This window comes from Anabrus simplex, chromosome 5, assembly GCF_040414725.1.
Source record: "Anabrus simplex isolate iqAnaSimp1 chromosome 5, ASM4041472v1, whole genome shotgun sequence".
NCBI lineage: Eukaryota > Metazoa > Arthropoda > Insecta > Orthoptera > Tettigoniidae > Anabrus > Anabrus simplex.
The window spans coordinates 75712730-75730363 of NC_090269.1; the positions used below are offsets into that span (position 1 = coordinate 75712730).

The following is a 17634-nucleotide window of genomic DNA, read 5'->3' on the forward strand; positions in this document are numbered from 1 at the left end:
CTGCGACAGCAACCAAAGGACTTCTTTGCTGTTGGCTTTCAAGGACTTGTAAAGAGATGGGATAAGTGCCTGAATGTACAGGGTGAGTATGTGGAAAAGTGAAGTAAATGTCATAAAGTTACTATGATTACACTAGTTAACAAATTTAAACTTTTTTTTTTTTGCATCTGGTTTGTAAATGGGTGGATTTACGTAATTTTGGGGTGCTGAATACACAGGTAAAATCAGTTTTTCTCTATGACGTCACATTTCCTAGATATACAGCAGAATAAAAAACAGCAATAGCCAAAATTGACACAATTAAGTCAAACAAAAATACACATTCAGAACGTTTGAAATCAATACTGTTTCGTATGTACACTGACTGACAGAGCAAATGCAACACCAAGAAGAAGTGGTCAGAACTTTATGCCAATTGCAGGGTAGACTGACGTCACTGAGGTATGCTCATGATGTGAAATGCGCCGCTGTGCTGCGCACGTAGCGAACGATAAATGGGACACGGCGTTGGCAAATGGCCCACTTCGTACCGTGATTTCTCAGCCGACAGTCATTGTAGAACGTGTTGTCGTGTGCCACAGGACACGTGTATAGCTAAGAATGCCAGGCCGCCGTCAACGAAGGCATTTCCAGCAGACAGACGACTTTACGAGGGGTATGGTGATCGGGCTGAGAAGGGCAGGTTGGTCGCTTTGTCAAATCGCAGTCAATACCCATAGGGATGTGTCCACGGTGCAGCGCCTGTGGCGAAGATGGTTGGCGCAGGGACATGTGGCACGTGCGAGGGGTCCAGGCGCAGCCCGAGTGACGTCAGCACGCGAGGATCGGCGCATCCGCCGCCAAGCGGTGGCAGCTCCGCACGCCACGTCAACCGCCATTCTTCAGCATGTGCAAGACACCCTGGCTGTTCCAATATCGACCAGAACAATTTCCCGTCGATTGGTTGAAGGAGGCCTGCACTCCCGGCGTCCGCTCAGAAGACTACCATTCACTCCACAGCATAGACGTGCACGCCTGGCATGGTGCCGGGCTAGAGCGACTTGGATGAGGGAATGGCGGAACGTTGTGTTCTCCGATGAGTCACGCTTCTGTTCTGTCAGTGATAGTCACCGCAGACGAGTGTGGCGTCGGCGTGGAGAAAGGTCAAATCCGGCAGTAACTGTGGAGCGCCCTACCGCTAGACAACGCGGCATCATGGTTTGGGGCGCTATTGCGTATGATTCCACGTCACCTCTAGTGCGTATTCAAGGCACGTTAAATGCCCACCGCTACGTGCAGCATGTGCTGCGGCCGGTGGCACTCCCGTACCTTCAGGGGCTGCCCAATGCTCTGTTTCAGCAGGATAATGCCCGCCCACACACTGCTCGCATCTCCCAACAGGCTCTACGAGGTGTACAGATGCTTCCGTGGCCAGCGTACTCTCCGGATCTCTCACCAATCGAACACGTGTGGGATCTCATTGGACGCCGTTTGCAAACTCTGCCCCAGCCTCGTACGGACGACCAACTGTGACAAATGGTTGACAGAGAATGGAGAACCATCCCTCAGGACACCATCCGCACTCTTATTGACTCCCCAGCCTCGTACGGACGACCAACTGTGACAAATGGTTGACAGAGAATGGAGAACCATCCCTCAGGACACCATCCGCACTCTTATTGAGTCTGTACCTCGACGTGTTTCTGCGTGCATCGCCGCTCGCGGTGGTCCTACATCCTACTGAGTCGATGCCGTGCACATTGTGTAACCTGCATATCGGTTTGAAATAAACATCAATTATTCGTCCGTGCCGTCTCTGTTTTTTCCCCAACTTTCATCCCTTTCGAACCACTCCTTCTTGGTGTTGCATTTGCTCTGTCAGTCAGTGTATATATGGGCATGATGCCAATAAAAGGTCCATATTAGTTCAGAAGATATTTTCACCTTTAATCGTCTTTGGTTTTTGAAAACTACGATGGAGCTCTTCTTTTGTTTGCCGTTTCATCACTCTCCCTAACAAGACCCCAGCAGTAGTCACCCATCATCGAAGGGTTCCAATGGCCTTGGTTACGGTGTTTCATGGTAAGAATGTCTTAGTGAAAGCGTTCACCATCCTCATCGCTTACGGCTCCCAAATTTTCCGGGAAGAAATCAAGGTGAGAATGTAAAAAGTGAATTTTAAGCGTCATTCTACACCCCATGTATTTTCACAATGGTAACATAGTTTTTGTCTTTCCTGTTACCCAAAAAGCCCTTCACAATTGCTTTAAAAGAAGACCAAGCAGCTAATTGGATATCTGTGAGTTTGGTATCAAAGGTTGGGTCTTTTCAGCAATTTTCTTATTTGTGGTCCAACAAATATACCCTCTTTCAGCTTTGCCTCACTTAATTTGGGAAACTTTTCTTTTAAGTGATTGAAGGCCTCACAAAGTTCTTGATAAGGCCCAACTTGATATGAAGGGGAGGCAAAATGATTTTATCGGGCTCAACCAATGGGGTATTGTTCACATTTACGTTTCCAGGAACATATGACTTCCTTATAGGCCATTCCTTGACTGTATAGTGGTTCTTGGTGTCACGGCTGTCTCAAAGGAACAAAAAGCAGCAGTATTTCGTTAATCCAGCCTGTAAACCTGTAAGGAGTGTAACAACTTTTAAATCACAGCAAAGCTGCCATTCATGATCCTTATATTTGATTGCCTCTAGCAGCAAAGCCATGGCTTCATAAGTTTCTTTCATGTCTACTGCGTAAGCCAAAGGTACAGATGGAAATGCATTGCCACTATGCAGTAGTACTGCTTTCAAACTGGTTTTACTGGAGTCGATAAATAGTCGCCACTCCTGTGGATTATGCTGTACACCTAGCTGCATCATCAGACCATTGACATCTCTACATACACACATTGAATTCTGCATATCGAAATATTGAGCAAAGGAAGCACCTCTTGATCTGAAACAGGAAATTTTTGTCCCTGGAGCTAGAAGGTTCCGTTGCTGCAGTCTCGACCCCAAGAGTTCAGCTTGCTGTTTCGAAAGTTTTAGATCGCGAACCAAATTCCTCTTGATTAAAGAGCTGAGGTGAAGTGTCATGATACTGAGGGCAGTACTCTTCTATATGTTCAGTACTTTCTGATTCACTTGACATGGTGTCTGGTTCCGTGGCTTTCAAGTTACAGACAGGAACAGGCAACCCCTCATCATGGGGCACAGGCAAATACACTGAAGATACATTTGGATACTTTATTTTATGTCTAGTTTTGCTTGAATGTCCTGAAATATTTGTAAGACAGAAGTAACAGTCTGAATACTGGTCTTTAGGCTTACACCACACCATCGGAACAGCGAATGGCATGGCTCGGCGTTTTCCTTTCAACCACTTGGTTAAGGTTGTAGTACAGGTTATGCATGCAATATGAGGTGCAAAATTTTTATCTTGATCACCAGCAAGACAATCAAAATACAATTTATATGCCTTCTTAACCAAATCAGTGATTGGTTTTCTTTGGGCTTTTGGAGTGAATTTCCCACACACATAACAAAAGTTGTCGGGGTGGTTTAGACAGCAACGAGATTTACTAGTTGCCATTTTTCTTAGTGTAAGTTTTAAACACAAAAAGTTTGCACTATCTTTCACAGGAAACACTCAGTGAGGATCTCTTTCACACCACTGGATTACCACACCAACCATTTACTGACGATTGGTAGATCTTCTAGCTCTCCTCTGCAAATCAACAAGAAACAATTAGACATCAAAACAGAAGAACAGCAAAAAGCGAAATACTGGATACAAAAATAAAAAAAATAAAAAAACTCAAAAATTGTACATGCTAGAACATTTTGAAAGGTATATTCGAATTCTACACACCAAAATACATACTAGTTGATGTATCACATTCCAGATGCAAAAATGGCTGTTGAATAGTGTTATTTTTGCCTCAATTCAGTTTTGCGACTTATTTATTGACTCACCCTCGTAGTGCCAGTGGATTAGAGTACAGATTGAAAAACAACAACAACAACAAATTCAGCAAATAATGAATGGACAAAGATAACAAATACCACTACCAACAGAAAATATACACATTTCAATACCTGTTGAAATATTTGTAAGTGAAGCATCTTGCGTAAGAAAGGTTGCATGGAAGCTGGCCGTGATTCAATGAATGCATCAGGATTGAAAGTAATTTTCTGGCCTTGTTGAAACCTCAGGGCATCACGATAGCCACCAATTAATAGCACCAGGGCCCTCAGGAAAGCTCGAGACACACCATCACCCAGCAGCTCTGCTCTGTTGCGAAACTGCCTCCTCAATGAACTAACCTGTATCATAAAAATACATATATTGAATAAAATTACAAAGCCAAGCAACTGAAATCACTAAAAATAAAAATCACGAACATTGACAAATCAATTGCAATTAATAAGAAAAGTCTTGAAATGAATCTCATTCCCAAATACAAAACCATAAAAACTAAACCTGCATCATCAGCTAAAATATCAATATTCCAATCACAATTGTTATGGATAAGAAACAAAATTACATAGGCATATATAAAGAAGCAGGAAATCAATAAATAAATTTTACACATCCATTTAAACATTAGCAACTTCTGGTACCCCACTCAATGGACATCCTACACTCCTTTTGCATGATTACAATATAAAAGAAGCAATCACAAAACAAAGGATCATCTATAAAAAGAACAGTAACCTAAGCAATAAACAGAATAAACCAGAAAACAATTACCACGACAAACTCAACAACTTCCACCCTAGATTAATTAATAGATTAAACACTACCTTTTCAAATAAGGAAATAAATTTGTTAGAAAAAGGAAATCTGAAACGGTTCTTCGACAGTAAGCATTTCCACACCGATGAGAAAGTGAGAACAATGGTTCAGACATAGCTCCCATTGCAGATGAGACACTTCTAAGATGAGGGTTTACAAAAAAATTATCTTACAATGCGATGAATGTTTGAACAAATATGGAGGCTGTAGCTGAATGTATGTTGACCGCCAATAGTCAGAAGGAAGTCGTTCCACTTGACGAGGTAACTACCCTAGATTACGCGTCAAGTTCTCACACCTCACTTTTGGACAGACAATGCATTCATGTACTGGGACCAGTAACCTATCTAAGGCAAAAAAAAAAAAGTGCAAGGCACATAAGATCAGGTTAAACTATTCCTCATATCTTTGTTACACAGGATCCTTCAGTGAGATTAATCTTTTCTTCTCATATATTTTCCTAGCCATACCTTCTCTCAACTTGTAGTTATTTCAGTTTATGTCAAATTTGATGATCTATTATGAATCATTCAACAATATATTTGCAACAACTTTATACAGGTTCAAAATGCAAAAATGAATGTATAAGAAGCCATAAGAGAAGTGTACAGATAGGTTTTTGGTATTTTCATTGGTACTTCTGAAAGGTGTGATGCTGTTTGAAGCACAGTCCTGGGTGAAGTGCTGGTTGCTTCTTGTAGGTTTTCCAGAAATAAACCATCTCTCATCTTCCAACAGCAACTTTCCTATTGCTGCAAATCTTGCAGTCCTTTGTTTTTCCTTGGGGATGGGGATAAAGCATATATAGTTAGCCATTCAGTCGCACTATGCTGAATTTTAGCTTTGCATACTTAGAATCTGCCGGGCCTGTGGTGTAGGGATAGCGTGCTTGCCTCTTTTCTCTGAAATGTTTTTCATACTAAACTTTTCAATTTTCTCATTCACTGCATCACGTACTTTTTGTACTTCTTTGCTGTTCATTCCCCAGACCACAATATCGTCTGCAAATAGTAATAACTTCATCTCCCTCTTCCCATACGCTTCCTTTGTCTCTTTTACAATTTTGTCCATAATCATTAGAAACAAGAGGTGACAACACGCTTCCAGGTCATAGTCTAGTTTCATTTCTAAACCATTCACTGGAGTCTATATGCTGCTGAATCAGTTGTACATTGCTAGCACCATTTGTACGGTTTGTGTACCCAGTCTTTTAGACCTTGGTTTCACAAACGTTCTCCCTGGGAACACTACCATATGCCTTTGTTAGATCTATGAATGTCATGACCAGATCCTTTCCAAACTCCCAATTCTTTTCCATTAACTGCCTCATGCTGAAGATTACGTCCACTGCAGATCTACTTCTAAAGTCATACTGTTCCTCTAGCAACTCTCCTACTTTTCCTCTCATTCTCCTATCTAATATCCTTTCCAGTACTTTTGCCATTTGTCATGAGAGTGTTATTCCCCTTCTCTCCCTCCTTGAAGACTCGTATTATTATTCCCTTTCCCCAGTCTTCTGGCACACGTTTCTGTTTCCATATGCACTTTAACGATCTGTACAGCTGACAGGTCAGCAGTGTTTTATCATTTTCATACTAATTTCATCCATCCCTGGTGCCTTCTCTATTTTCATTTTACAGACTGCTAATTTCACCTCTAACATTGTTATATCATTTACTGTTGAGTCATCACACTGTATTACTACTGTCTCCTCTGCACATTTTCTCACATCAGGCAGCTTATCAAAATACTCCTTCCATCTTTTTATTTGTTCTGGATCTGTTATCAACTCTCCAACTTCCTCTCTCACCAGCTTTGTATAAACTCTTTCTTATTACTTCATATAATTTTATAAAGCATTCTTTTACTACCATCTCTGTCAGTTTCCAACTTTTGTATAAATTCTTCCCAACTTCTCTTCTTTTCTTCTCTTACCAATTTCTTACATTTTTTTTATCACGATACTTCCTTTTGCTTTCTTTTTTTAATTGATTCCATTGTTGCAATGTTTTCTTCTTTTCTTTCATTGCTTTTCTCACCTTCTCATTCCACCACAGTGTCTCCTTTTCTTTCAGTCTCATCAATGTTCTACCACAGGCATTTTCTGCCCCACCTACAAACGCCCTTGTAAAGTTGGACCATTCGTCTTCCACATATCCTACTTCAGTAACTGGAGTTTGTTGTTTCATTCACTCCAGAAATTCTTCCTGTACTTTCTTATCTTTTAATTTCCACACATTTACTTTACTATCTCTTATCTCCTGTAACTTTTTCATTTTCCACAACTTCATTTTTGCTATCACAATTCTATGATCTCCATCAAATGTTTCTCCTGATAAAGCTGTAATATCCATCAACTGCCAGCAATTTGTCTTTTCACAAGAAAGTAATCAATTATTGATTTTATTCTTCTGCCACCCCAACCACATCTTGTAATTTCCCTGCTGTCTCTCTCCCAAAACATCATCATCATCATCATCATCATCATCATTTTCCAGCTCAAGTTTCTGGGGTGTGGTGTACAAGCGCTTGCCACTTCTTCCTGTCAAAGTATAGTTTCTGTTCCTCTATGTCCTCCCACTTGGCAGTCCTCTTGTTGACCTCTGATTTCACTGTCTATCCATGTATTCCTTGGTCTCCCAACTACTCTCCCCTTTCACTTCTCTGTTAAAGTAATTCCTTGCTATTCTTGTTCCTTCCATCCTCACAACATGTCCAAACCACTGTAGCTTGCATCTTCCTAAAAATTCTGTAACATATATTTTGATGCCAGCCTCCTTCCTGTTTGTTTCATTTCTAATCTTGTCCTTCCTGGTCTTTTGGTTCTTTGTTCTGATGAATTTTATTTCTGTTGACTGGATTTTACTATTTGACTTGTTATGCAGGGTACATGTCGTCTCCGCTTTGGCAAACTAACGAATGTGCAAATTATCCAAAAATTAGGAGAACTGAAAGAAGTTGTGATTACTCATGTCAAATCAATTTTTATATTTAATGATTGGTTTTATCAGTTAGCCATACAGAACAAGATGCAGATGTGAGACTTTGTCAGAGGGTAGATGTTATAAAAATAATAAAATTTAGACCAAACCTTTAGAACTATAGGTTCCCTAGTTCGTCACTTTCACTAGTTTGCCAAAGTGGGGACGGATGTTTTGAGTCCATATGTAAGAATTGGAATGAAGTAGGTATAAAACATGGTCAGTTTTGTTTTCTGGGGTATTTTATCATCCCAGAGTAGATTTCTCACTTGAAAATAAAACTGAGCTTTCTGAGTCCTATTAAGTATTTCTTGGTTTACTGTGTTATCTTTCGAAATGATACTTCCAAGGTATTTGAAGTTAGAACAGACTGCAATAGAGTTCCCTCCAGGAAAATGTTTGAATCTGTGCCTTTCCTGTTGATAGTCATTTCAACAGTTTTTGTTTTACTGATGTTTAGTCCATATTCTTTAAACTTGCCATGCAAAAGATTTAGTTTCTTCTGTACTTCTGCTTCATTTTCTCCCCAGATCAGAACATCATCTGCAAATATTAGAGTGTTAGGCTCTTAGCAATGTTCTTTGATGGACTTCATGATCCAATCCATAACAATGATGAACAGAAGTGGTGACGAGGCACTTCCCTGCTGGACTCCTCTTTTGGTTTCAAACCAATCCTACCTTCCATCCCCCTACTTGGACATAGCTAAAGCACTTTCAACAGAACATCTTTACTTTATTGATCAGGAAGTTTGGCACACCTATATTTTCTAGGCATTCCCAGATTATCTCTCTAGGCACAATGTCGTAGGCCTTCTCGATGTCCATAAAAACCATCATTAAGTTTATAATACCAATATACCAGGTTCCCTGTGGGAATCAACATCTCATCTATATCATCATTAAGTTTATTGCTCTCAAATGCAATTTTATTTGACGTAAATAAATATCACACGAGAACACATTCACTTCCTAGTATAAATTACTTTATTGTCACTGTAAGTCACAACACACAATTACATACATTAACAAGTGATCCTGATACCGTATCCGACAGTAGACGGTACTACCTGCGACTGTCTGGCCGAGGGTTGGACGGCCGACACCAAACCCGACAAACTAGGGAAAGACCAACAGCTACGGGTGGAGGAGTTTTCCCCTAGAAGGTTTGATGAGACCCTTGTGTAGGAAATGACACATAAATTCATCAGCTGCTGCCTTGCAGTGAGGTAGGGGACTGCCAAAGGCTAAGGGAGAATACCCCTGACAGAAAATCCCCAGCAGTGTTAGGCTTAGCAAGTCAACTGAAGGGTTATATCGATTGCTTTCAACTACAAAACGAGCCTCGGAACGCAAAGACAGAAGTGGAGAGTGCTCGTAAACCACACCCAGGCAACTGGAGTTTGATGATGATGAACAAGTGACACTAGAAAAGTTACTAGCGAAGTACCCTGAAGTCGATTCTGATAAGTACAGATATCAACAACACTGACTCGCACACTATAACATACACTCTCTTGACCCGACTGACTCCACCTTGGAGCCAAACAGCCACTCCAAGTCCAACACTTCCCAACACTTGACTTCCTCACTGACTGACAGCTCGATATATATACTGTTCGATCAACCGTCTAAAATTATCGATTTCTGGAAAGGTTCTTACAACACTCTAAATGGAACACATTCGAAACATCGATTGACCAGCTGGTCGAATAGAGTACTCCAGTAATGGAACCAATCGAATTTTCATTTACCGTTTACCAATACACATGGAAATTTCTCCAACATTCCTAATGTCTCTGGATAATAAATCTTACAGTAAGTTTCCAGAACCCTTCATATATTCCAAATTATAGCAGAATACACCTAATATACGAACATTATAGAGTTTTCTACAGATTTCGACTATATAGATTTTGAGGTTAAACTTATACACAATAAGTATTTAAGGTTATACGAATTTATAATACATATTTACAGGGAAACCATGTATTAATCATATTTAATATTAATAAAAGATAATTTAGTATTTAATAAAATATAATTTAAATATATTAAACATAATAATTTAAGGTTTTACACCAGTTAGGACGTCATACCTATGACAAGTTCTTACCATATTTCCAGTGCTTCTCTGTTAGCATTCTGACAGCAAATATCAGGTCTGTAGTGCTTCGGTTCTTCCTGAATCCGTGTTGCTCCTCCTCCAGCAACGGTTCAACTATATTCCTGAATCTTCTTTCAATTATCTTCTCCAGAAGTTTAAGTGAGTGAGAAAGTAAAGTGATACTCCCATAATTTCTGCATTTCATCCTGTCTCCCTGTTTATACAGGGGACTAATGATACCTTTCACCCAGTTCTTTCCAGATGACAGAGAGTACTCTATACAACCATTGTATGCCTTGTGCTCCAGCTGCCTTTATCATGTCAGCAATGAGAACATCAAACCATGGGGACTTACCATTTCTCATATTCTTCAACTGAGACTCCACTTCTAGCCATGTTAGCTGGTGGTGTGCTCCATCACTTGCACTTAAACTGCAGTCTTCAGTGATATCATTTTGAAGACTTTCTCCATTTAAAAAAGTACTGAAGTAGTTCTTCATTTTTTCTCTGATGTCTTTATCTGTCTTCACCAGGTTCCCATCATCTTTTCCAGTGTAAGGGTATTGTCATACTCACTTCTGTTCTTGACTACTGTATAAAGAACAGCCTTCTGTTAACCTGGTAGTGAACTCGTCCCAGCACTTTTCTTTAATCAGTCGCTTCACAAATAGTTTCTTGTCCCGGTACTCCTGCGCCATGTACTGAAGTTCATCTTATTGGTGGACTGATTTCAGTTTTTTTGTTATCTAGCCTCTTCTTTGCTGCATTTCTTTTCTTTCTTTCTTTCTTTCTTTCTTTCTTTCACAGCAGTTTTCACCCTCTTGCTCCACGATGGTGTTTCTTTCTCCCTGCTTGCACTTGTCTTTCCACATAGTGATTTTACTTCTGAAATAAGGGTGTACTTGAATGACAGCCACTCTTCTTCTACTCCTCTTTTTTCGTTTTTTGGTAATTTGGCTGAGATCTTTCTTTGGTATTCTTCTTTCTTCCCATATTCTCCTAGCAACTAGGTCTTTATATTTGGCATTTTCTTGTGCTTGACATTCTGCAGATGGATGTTCCCAATGTACACAACCAAAAGCCGGAGGTCGCCATAGAGACTTTAATTTGGAATAACCTTCATATCAGTGATGAACTGGCTAGCACATCTATCAGTTATTATATAGTTTATCACTGTCCCCTGCTTCCCATCCCAATTATGGCACGATTTTATGGCTGTCTCTCTTCTGAAACCAAGAGTTTTGTAGGCTCAGGTTATTTCATGCAAGAAGTATCACGTTTTCTCCCTCCTGGTTTGCAGCCTTGCCTTTCGGGCCCAACTTGGGCATTCAGGTCTCCTATAATTGTGGGAAGTCTTCCTTTATTTGGTCCTCTAGATATACAAAGAACTGATCTTTTTCATTTGCAGGGCAGGCTGCCTGTGGGGCATATTCAAGGTGTACAACTTCGCTTCCGCCATTTTGTCCCCAACATTGGAGGCTTTAATGAAACAGATTATTTACACATGTATCATTCAAAGTAGTGTCCATCGCTGGCCACGACTTTCTTCCATCTTTCGGGTAGTGTTCGAATCCCGTGTTGAAAAAATTATTCATCTTTTGAAGCGATCCACGAATCGATCCAATTTGTGATTTCTTCATGAGATCGGAAGCATCGGTCAGCCAGGCCATGCACCATTGATAGAAACAGGTGATAATCAGAGGGAGCAATGCCTGGAGAATACAGCGGGTGGGGTAGGACTTCCCATTTTAACATTCCCAGGTATGTTTTGACCTCTTTTGCAACGTGGGGTCGAGCGTTGTCGTGTTGCAAAATCACTTTATCGTGCCTCTCGCTGTATTGCGGCCGTTTGTCTTTCAATGCTCTGCTCAAACGAGCACCTATGATTGTTTCACCAGGTTTTAACACCTCATAGTACACGACGCCGAGCTGGTCCCACCAAATGCAGAGCACGAACTTGGAGCCGTGAATATTCGGTTTGGCCGTCGACGTTGAAGCATGGCCGGGATATCCCCTTAATTTTTAGCATTTAGGGTTATCGTAATTAACCCATTTTTCATCCCGTTCAACGTCTCTTGGTTTCAACTCATACGGGGCCCAAGTTCCTTCTTTCTGAATCATACCCATGGTCTTGAAACGTTTTGAAACGGCTTGCTGAGTCACTTCCACTGATCATGCCAATTCTTCTTGAGTTTGACGTGAATCTTCACTCAGCAATGTCTCCAATTCTGCATCTTCGAAAACTTTCTCTCTTCCACCACTATGCCGGTCTTTGACGTTAAAATTACCATTCTTGAAGCGTTAAAACCACTCATGATATGTTCTTCCACTAATAGCGTCGTCACCATACGTACGTTCACTGCCATGCTCAATCGAGAACAACTTTATGATGCAGACACACATCAACTAAGTTTGAATGGGGTTATGTTGACCGAGGTCCAAGCTAACTGCCTGACGCCTGCGATCTGTTTCGTTCGAACTGCTACGTACCGTTGTCGCCATCCATCGGTAAACGGCGGAAGCAGTTGTACACTTTGTACTTGGAGAAAGGTATGGAATACCTGGCCAACATGCAATTTCATTTTAATGATTCTGTCACTCATATAACTGATGTCCACCTGCACATCAATATCTTTGTGGGGAATGAAAGTAACTCCATTTCTAGCTTGATTAGAGTTCCCACTCCAGTAAAATATACAGTATAACCATTTCATGAGGTTTTCTTTCCTGAACCTTTCCATTTCATCTCTCCCAACCCTAAAATCCCGAGTGTGCATCTGTCCATGAGGTCTACAATTTCTTTGCATTTAACAGTAAGGGTGAGGATACTGATGGTTCCAATTTTGAGCTGTTTCTTCCTGTGTAATATGTTGCCTACAATTATTCCATTCTCTCCTTCCTCATTCCTTTTCCCATATCCACATGGTCCAATTACTTCTTCCTTTCCCTGTCTTGCATTTCTCACCTATGCATTTCTGTAATTTTAAACTCTTATAAGGATATGAGCAAGTGTTAGAAGCAAATGAACTGATTTAAAATCATGTCTTCAAAACAGGATTTCAACCTTCTAGATTCGTACTCAATATTTCAGAACTGATTTTTTTTTTTAAATGCCCCCACAACAAATTAGATAGTACTAAAATAGTGACAGCAATTGAATCAATGTAGTAGCTCTTAGCACCTATATTATGGGCTCAATCCAGCCAAGGTCAAGAGATTTTAGAAAGTTGCACTGACAGAGACAGGTCTAACAGCAGTGATGGAACAGGACAGGGGTATGACTGAAGGAAGCAACCATGGTCTTAATTTGTCTGGTATGAAAATTGGAGACCAAAGAAAACCATCTTCTGGGCTCTCTGAAGCAGGGTTTGAACCCACTATCTCCAGAATGTAAGCTTACAGCTCTCCAATGGTTACAGACCTTCAAAATAATCACCCAAGGTTTCTACTGTGCGTTGCCAGCGGTGGGGCAGGCGCTGAATACCATTAGTCACATGGACTCAGATCAAGCGAATAAGGCGGGTGTGGAAGAACCTGCCATCCCCATCGTTGTAAGCGATGCTGAACGATGGCTGTTGTGTGAGCTGTCGCGTTATCGTGTAGGATTATGGTGTTGTCCAAAAGATCTGGACGTTTTGTTCGCACTGTACGGTGCAATTGGTACATTAAAAAGGAATTGTAATAAACTGCACTGACAGCGTGCCCTTCATGCACTGGATGACACATAAGAACATCTTGAACATTGTATGCCAGGATTACATAACTTTATTGGGCAACTGATTTTGTCGAACCATGTGTCTCCGTGGTGACCGCTGATGATGCCACTCACTTGACTGCCTCTTCAGTTCAGGTTGATAAGCATGTGCCCATGTTTCACCGACTGCAATAATGCAATTCAACATGGCCTGGCCTTCTTGCTGAAACCTTTCCAGATTGATGCGACATGTTTCAGAACGAGTCCACTTCTGTACCTTAGTTAAGTGATGTGGCACCCATTTTGCACAAAGTTTACACATCTGTAGGTCCTTGTGTAAAATGCGCCGTATTGTTGCCGCTGGTATTGCTGTATGTTCTTGCAATTCCACTAGAGTCCAGCACCTGTCCTCGTGTAAACACTGATCGATCACCATTATCCGTACATCTTTGTCCATGGATACTGGATGGCCTGGGCGAGGCAAATCAGCAGTTGATACTCTACCTCGTTTGAACGTCTCCACCCACCTTGCCACTGTTCTATAAGGCATGGCATGCACACCTAATGCTTTCTGCAGCTCTGCACGCCATTGGCGTGCATTTCTGCCGTGGAGAAGTGCTAATTTAATATACTATCGTTGCTCCTGCTTGTTGACTTCCATTTTGTGACGCTCTCACTCACACACTGAACTTGGGGGCATGCTTAGACCCACACTGTTCTTTACATACACCATCTAGTGGCATCATACGCAAGTACATACCGTATGTTTCCGAATGCATATAATAGATTTCCAGTGTTGTCTCCTGTTCGTGAGAAAAAAAATAGTTGCCATGCCTTATGACTCGACCTATGTATTTTGACCACTATGATTATTCCTGCCATGTGCCAATAAACTTTGCAGGTTGGGTTAACTTCCAATAAATAACCAAGGGAACCTGACCCCTTAAGAGTGAATCTCTACATGGCGGACAGGGAGTTCCCTGTAGAAATGATTTTCTGATCCATGGACCAACAGGTAGCCCAATTCCTGGAAGTTTTAAAATAATGGGATACCCTCTCTCCAGGGGTCATAATTAAGGAGTGCTGTAACACAGGGTGATGTGTTTAGTCCTCAATGGTACCTGCAATGGAGAAGATGGACTTTGGAACAGTGTCGATGGCAGAAGAAGCAACCCAATGGTCAGGTTAATAAAAGTAAAAGATATCTTGTGATCATATACAGTAGAAGTCCATTATAGTGAGAATTCATAACGTCGAAAAATTTACTCGCTACAACGGATTGTCGTTAGATTCGATTTTTCATTAAGTCAGGAAAAACCCCATACACATTAACACTAGAACAGCGGAAGGAGTTAAAATGACACCCACCTTCAATTTTTCTTTAATAATGTGCGCTCTCTTGTATCATTTCTCTTCAAATATCTTGACTTTTCATCATTTTTTGTCCCGTTCATGGTGATGTATCGCACCCAGCAAAATATTTACATTACCATTGATTTCTGATATGGCATACCTTGGACAGCGGGAGGGATCATTTTAACACTCGTACAATATTCCTTATTACAGCAGTTTGCATTGTCAGACAACAGTGTGTACCTGGCCATTATTATTAGTATTGCTGAGCTCTTACTGTCAGATGAGCTGGGCTGAGTGGCTCAGACGGTTGGTTGAGGCGCTGGCTTTCTGACCCCAACTTGGCAGGTTCGATCCTAGCTCAGTCCAGTCATATTTGAAGGTGCTCAAATACATCAGCGTCATGTCTGTACGTTTACTGGCACGTAAAAGAACTCCTGCAGGAAAAAATTCCGGCACCTCGGTGTCTCCGAAAACTGTAAAAGAGTAGTTAGTGGGACATAAAGCAAATAACATTATTACTGTCAGATGAGTGTTCCAGTTAGCAGGATTATTGTATTCATCTCATCATTTAGAAAGTGTTCTTCTTACAGGCTCATGCTACAATCGTCTTTCTGCTGACGAGGTGCCTCATATGCTAGAAAATTCAGATGTTGAATCTGAAGATGAACTGTCCAATTCAGTTGGTGAATTTTTGCTTGAGACAAGAGAGACAAGTGAGGACGAAGATCACAACGAGACAGAGGATGAATTATCCACAGGAGAAGTTGAAAATGCTAATCTATCTCCGAACTCGCCTCAAATGTCTCAGCCTCAGTTAGGTGTTTCATAAGTGAAGATGGTTGCCCGAGGCGGAACCGAGTGGGAGATCTTGGATTCGAACTCTTCATCTGGAAGACAGACTTCAGTGAACATCCTAAGGGAGCGGGGAGGTCCTACAACATATTCTTACCACCGAGTTTATGACTCTGCCATTAGTGCCATTAGTGCCTTTTTGTCTCCTCTTTGATGAAACGATGCTTCGTCTAATGAAATGACAAAGAATCAAACGCTCAGAAAGAACTTCTGAGACTGGACCGTGTCGCTCGAGGAGTTGGAGGTTATGATTGCCATCATGTATACCCGCGGTGTCCTGTGTTCGAAAGGTGTGTGTGTGGATGAACTATGGTCGCGTTCTTGTGGACAGCAATTCAAGAAGGACACAATGTCAAGAAATAGATTTCGAAAGCTTCTCAGATTCCTCTGTTTCGACAAGAAATCAACCTGAGCTGAGCGCCTGCCAGCTAACAGGTTCACTCTTGCCTCTGAAATCTGTGACAAATTCATGGAAAATTGCCTTCACTGTTACCGCCCAAGAGAAAATATTACAGTCGATGAACGATTACTGGTACTGCGTGAAAGTGTATATTTTATTTCATTTTGCAAAAATATATAGTATCACACCAGAGGCCTCTGTGGCAAATATTCCAGTTTTCTTCTTCAAACAGCGTCTCCTAACCTAACCGTATATGTATCGTGAAAACATATTTCAAGCGCACGTAGAGAAATGATAACCTCCCGACTACAAATTTACATAGGAACAACCTTTCCGAAATTAAACTAGACGCTAGGAAATATGAACTATCCTCTGAAATCAGTGATGTACTCTGCCATATCTTGAGGTGTATCACATTCTTACTTAATTGCAGTATATAACATTAAAATAAAGCAAACATTTACTTCAGCCTTTATTAACAAAACAAGTTAACAACAGCGATTGGCCATGTTATTTACGCATTTATTACAAAAACGTGTTATCTTCTTTCATTTTGAATTTTCTTTTAGAGAACAGCAGTTGATGGATATTAATAATAATTCCGACATCGCCTTCGAATGTTAACGAGAGAACTTGCAAGTGTACATAGCGAGAAAACGATATGGTACTGAAGATGATCGATCACATTTTGTGGCAAATGTTTCAGTTTCCTTATTCAGACCGCATCACCTAACCTAACTTAACAGTACTATATGTATCATGAAAGCATATTCCAAGCGCCAGTAGAGAAATGATAACATTCTTGCTATATATTTACATGGAAATAGCCTATCCAAAATTTAACCAGACACAAGAAAATATTAACTAACCTCTGAAATCAGTGATGCGCTCTGCCATATTTTGAGGTGTACTGCAATTCCTACTTAATTTCAGAGTAGAGTATTAAAATTAAACGATCGTTTACTTCAGCCTTTATTTTTAACGAGTCAACAACTGCTATCAGACACGTTATTCACACATTTATTATGAAAACATGTTCTTCTCCTTCATTTCCATTTTTCTTTACAGAACAGCAGTTGATGGGTATTACTAATCTACTCCAATATCGCCTTCTATGTCTGTAAGAGAACTCGCTAGTGGACATAGCGAGGAAACTATACTGAAGATGATCAATGGCATGCAATATAATCACTGGGTGCATAAATATTGGTAATGGGAAAAATCGTGCACGCTTAATTGCTCGTAATAACGGATGCGTCAGTGATAGGGGTCTCGCTGTAACCGAAGGATAATACACAATTTAATACAGAAATTTTGAAGGGACAGAAAAAAACTGTTGTTATAACAGATTTCTTGTTGTATGCCAATACTCGCTATAGCTGACTTCTACCGTACATCACAGAAAATCCTCAACGGTGGACAATAATAATTAAACAGTTAAATGCCTTTAAGCTGAGGTGTTACCGTAGTATGC

The 17634-nt window shown here is 40.7% G+C and overlaps 1 protein-coding gene across 3 annotated transcripts in view; it reads right to left on the reverse strand.

The window, feature by feature from the left end:
• Nucleotides 1-17634, reverse strand: part of LOC136873760 (DENN domain-containing protein 1A) — a 257596-nt gene that overhangs the window by 110446 nt on the left and 129516 nt on the right. For all 3 annotated transcript variants that reach the window (XM_067146947.2, XM_067146948.2, XM_067146946.2), the window contains exon 8: nucleotides 4072-4299. In XM_067146947.2, the coding sequence (XP_067003048.2) occupies nucleotides 4072-4299 (228 nt within the window). The remainder of the gene's footprint in view (nucleotides 1-4071; nucleotides 4300-17634) is intronic.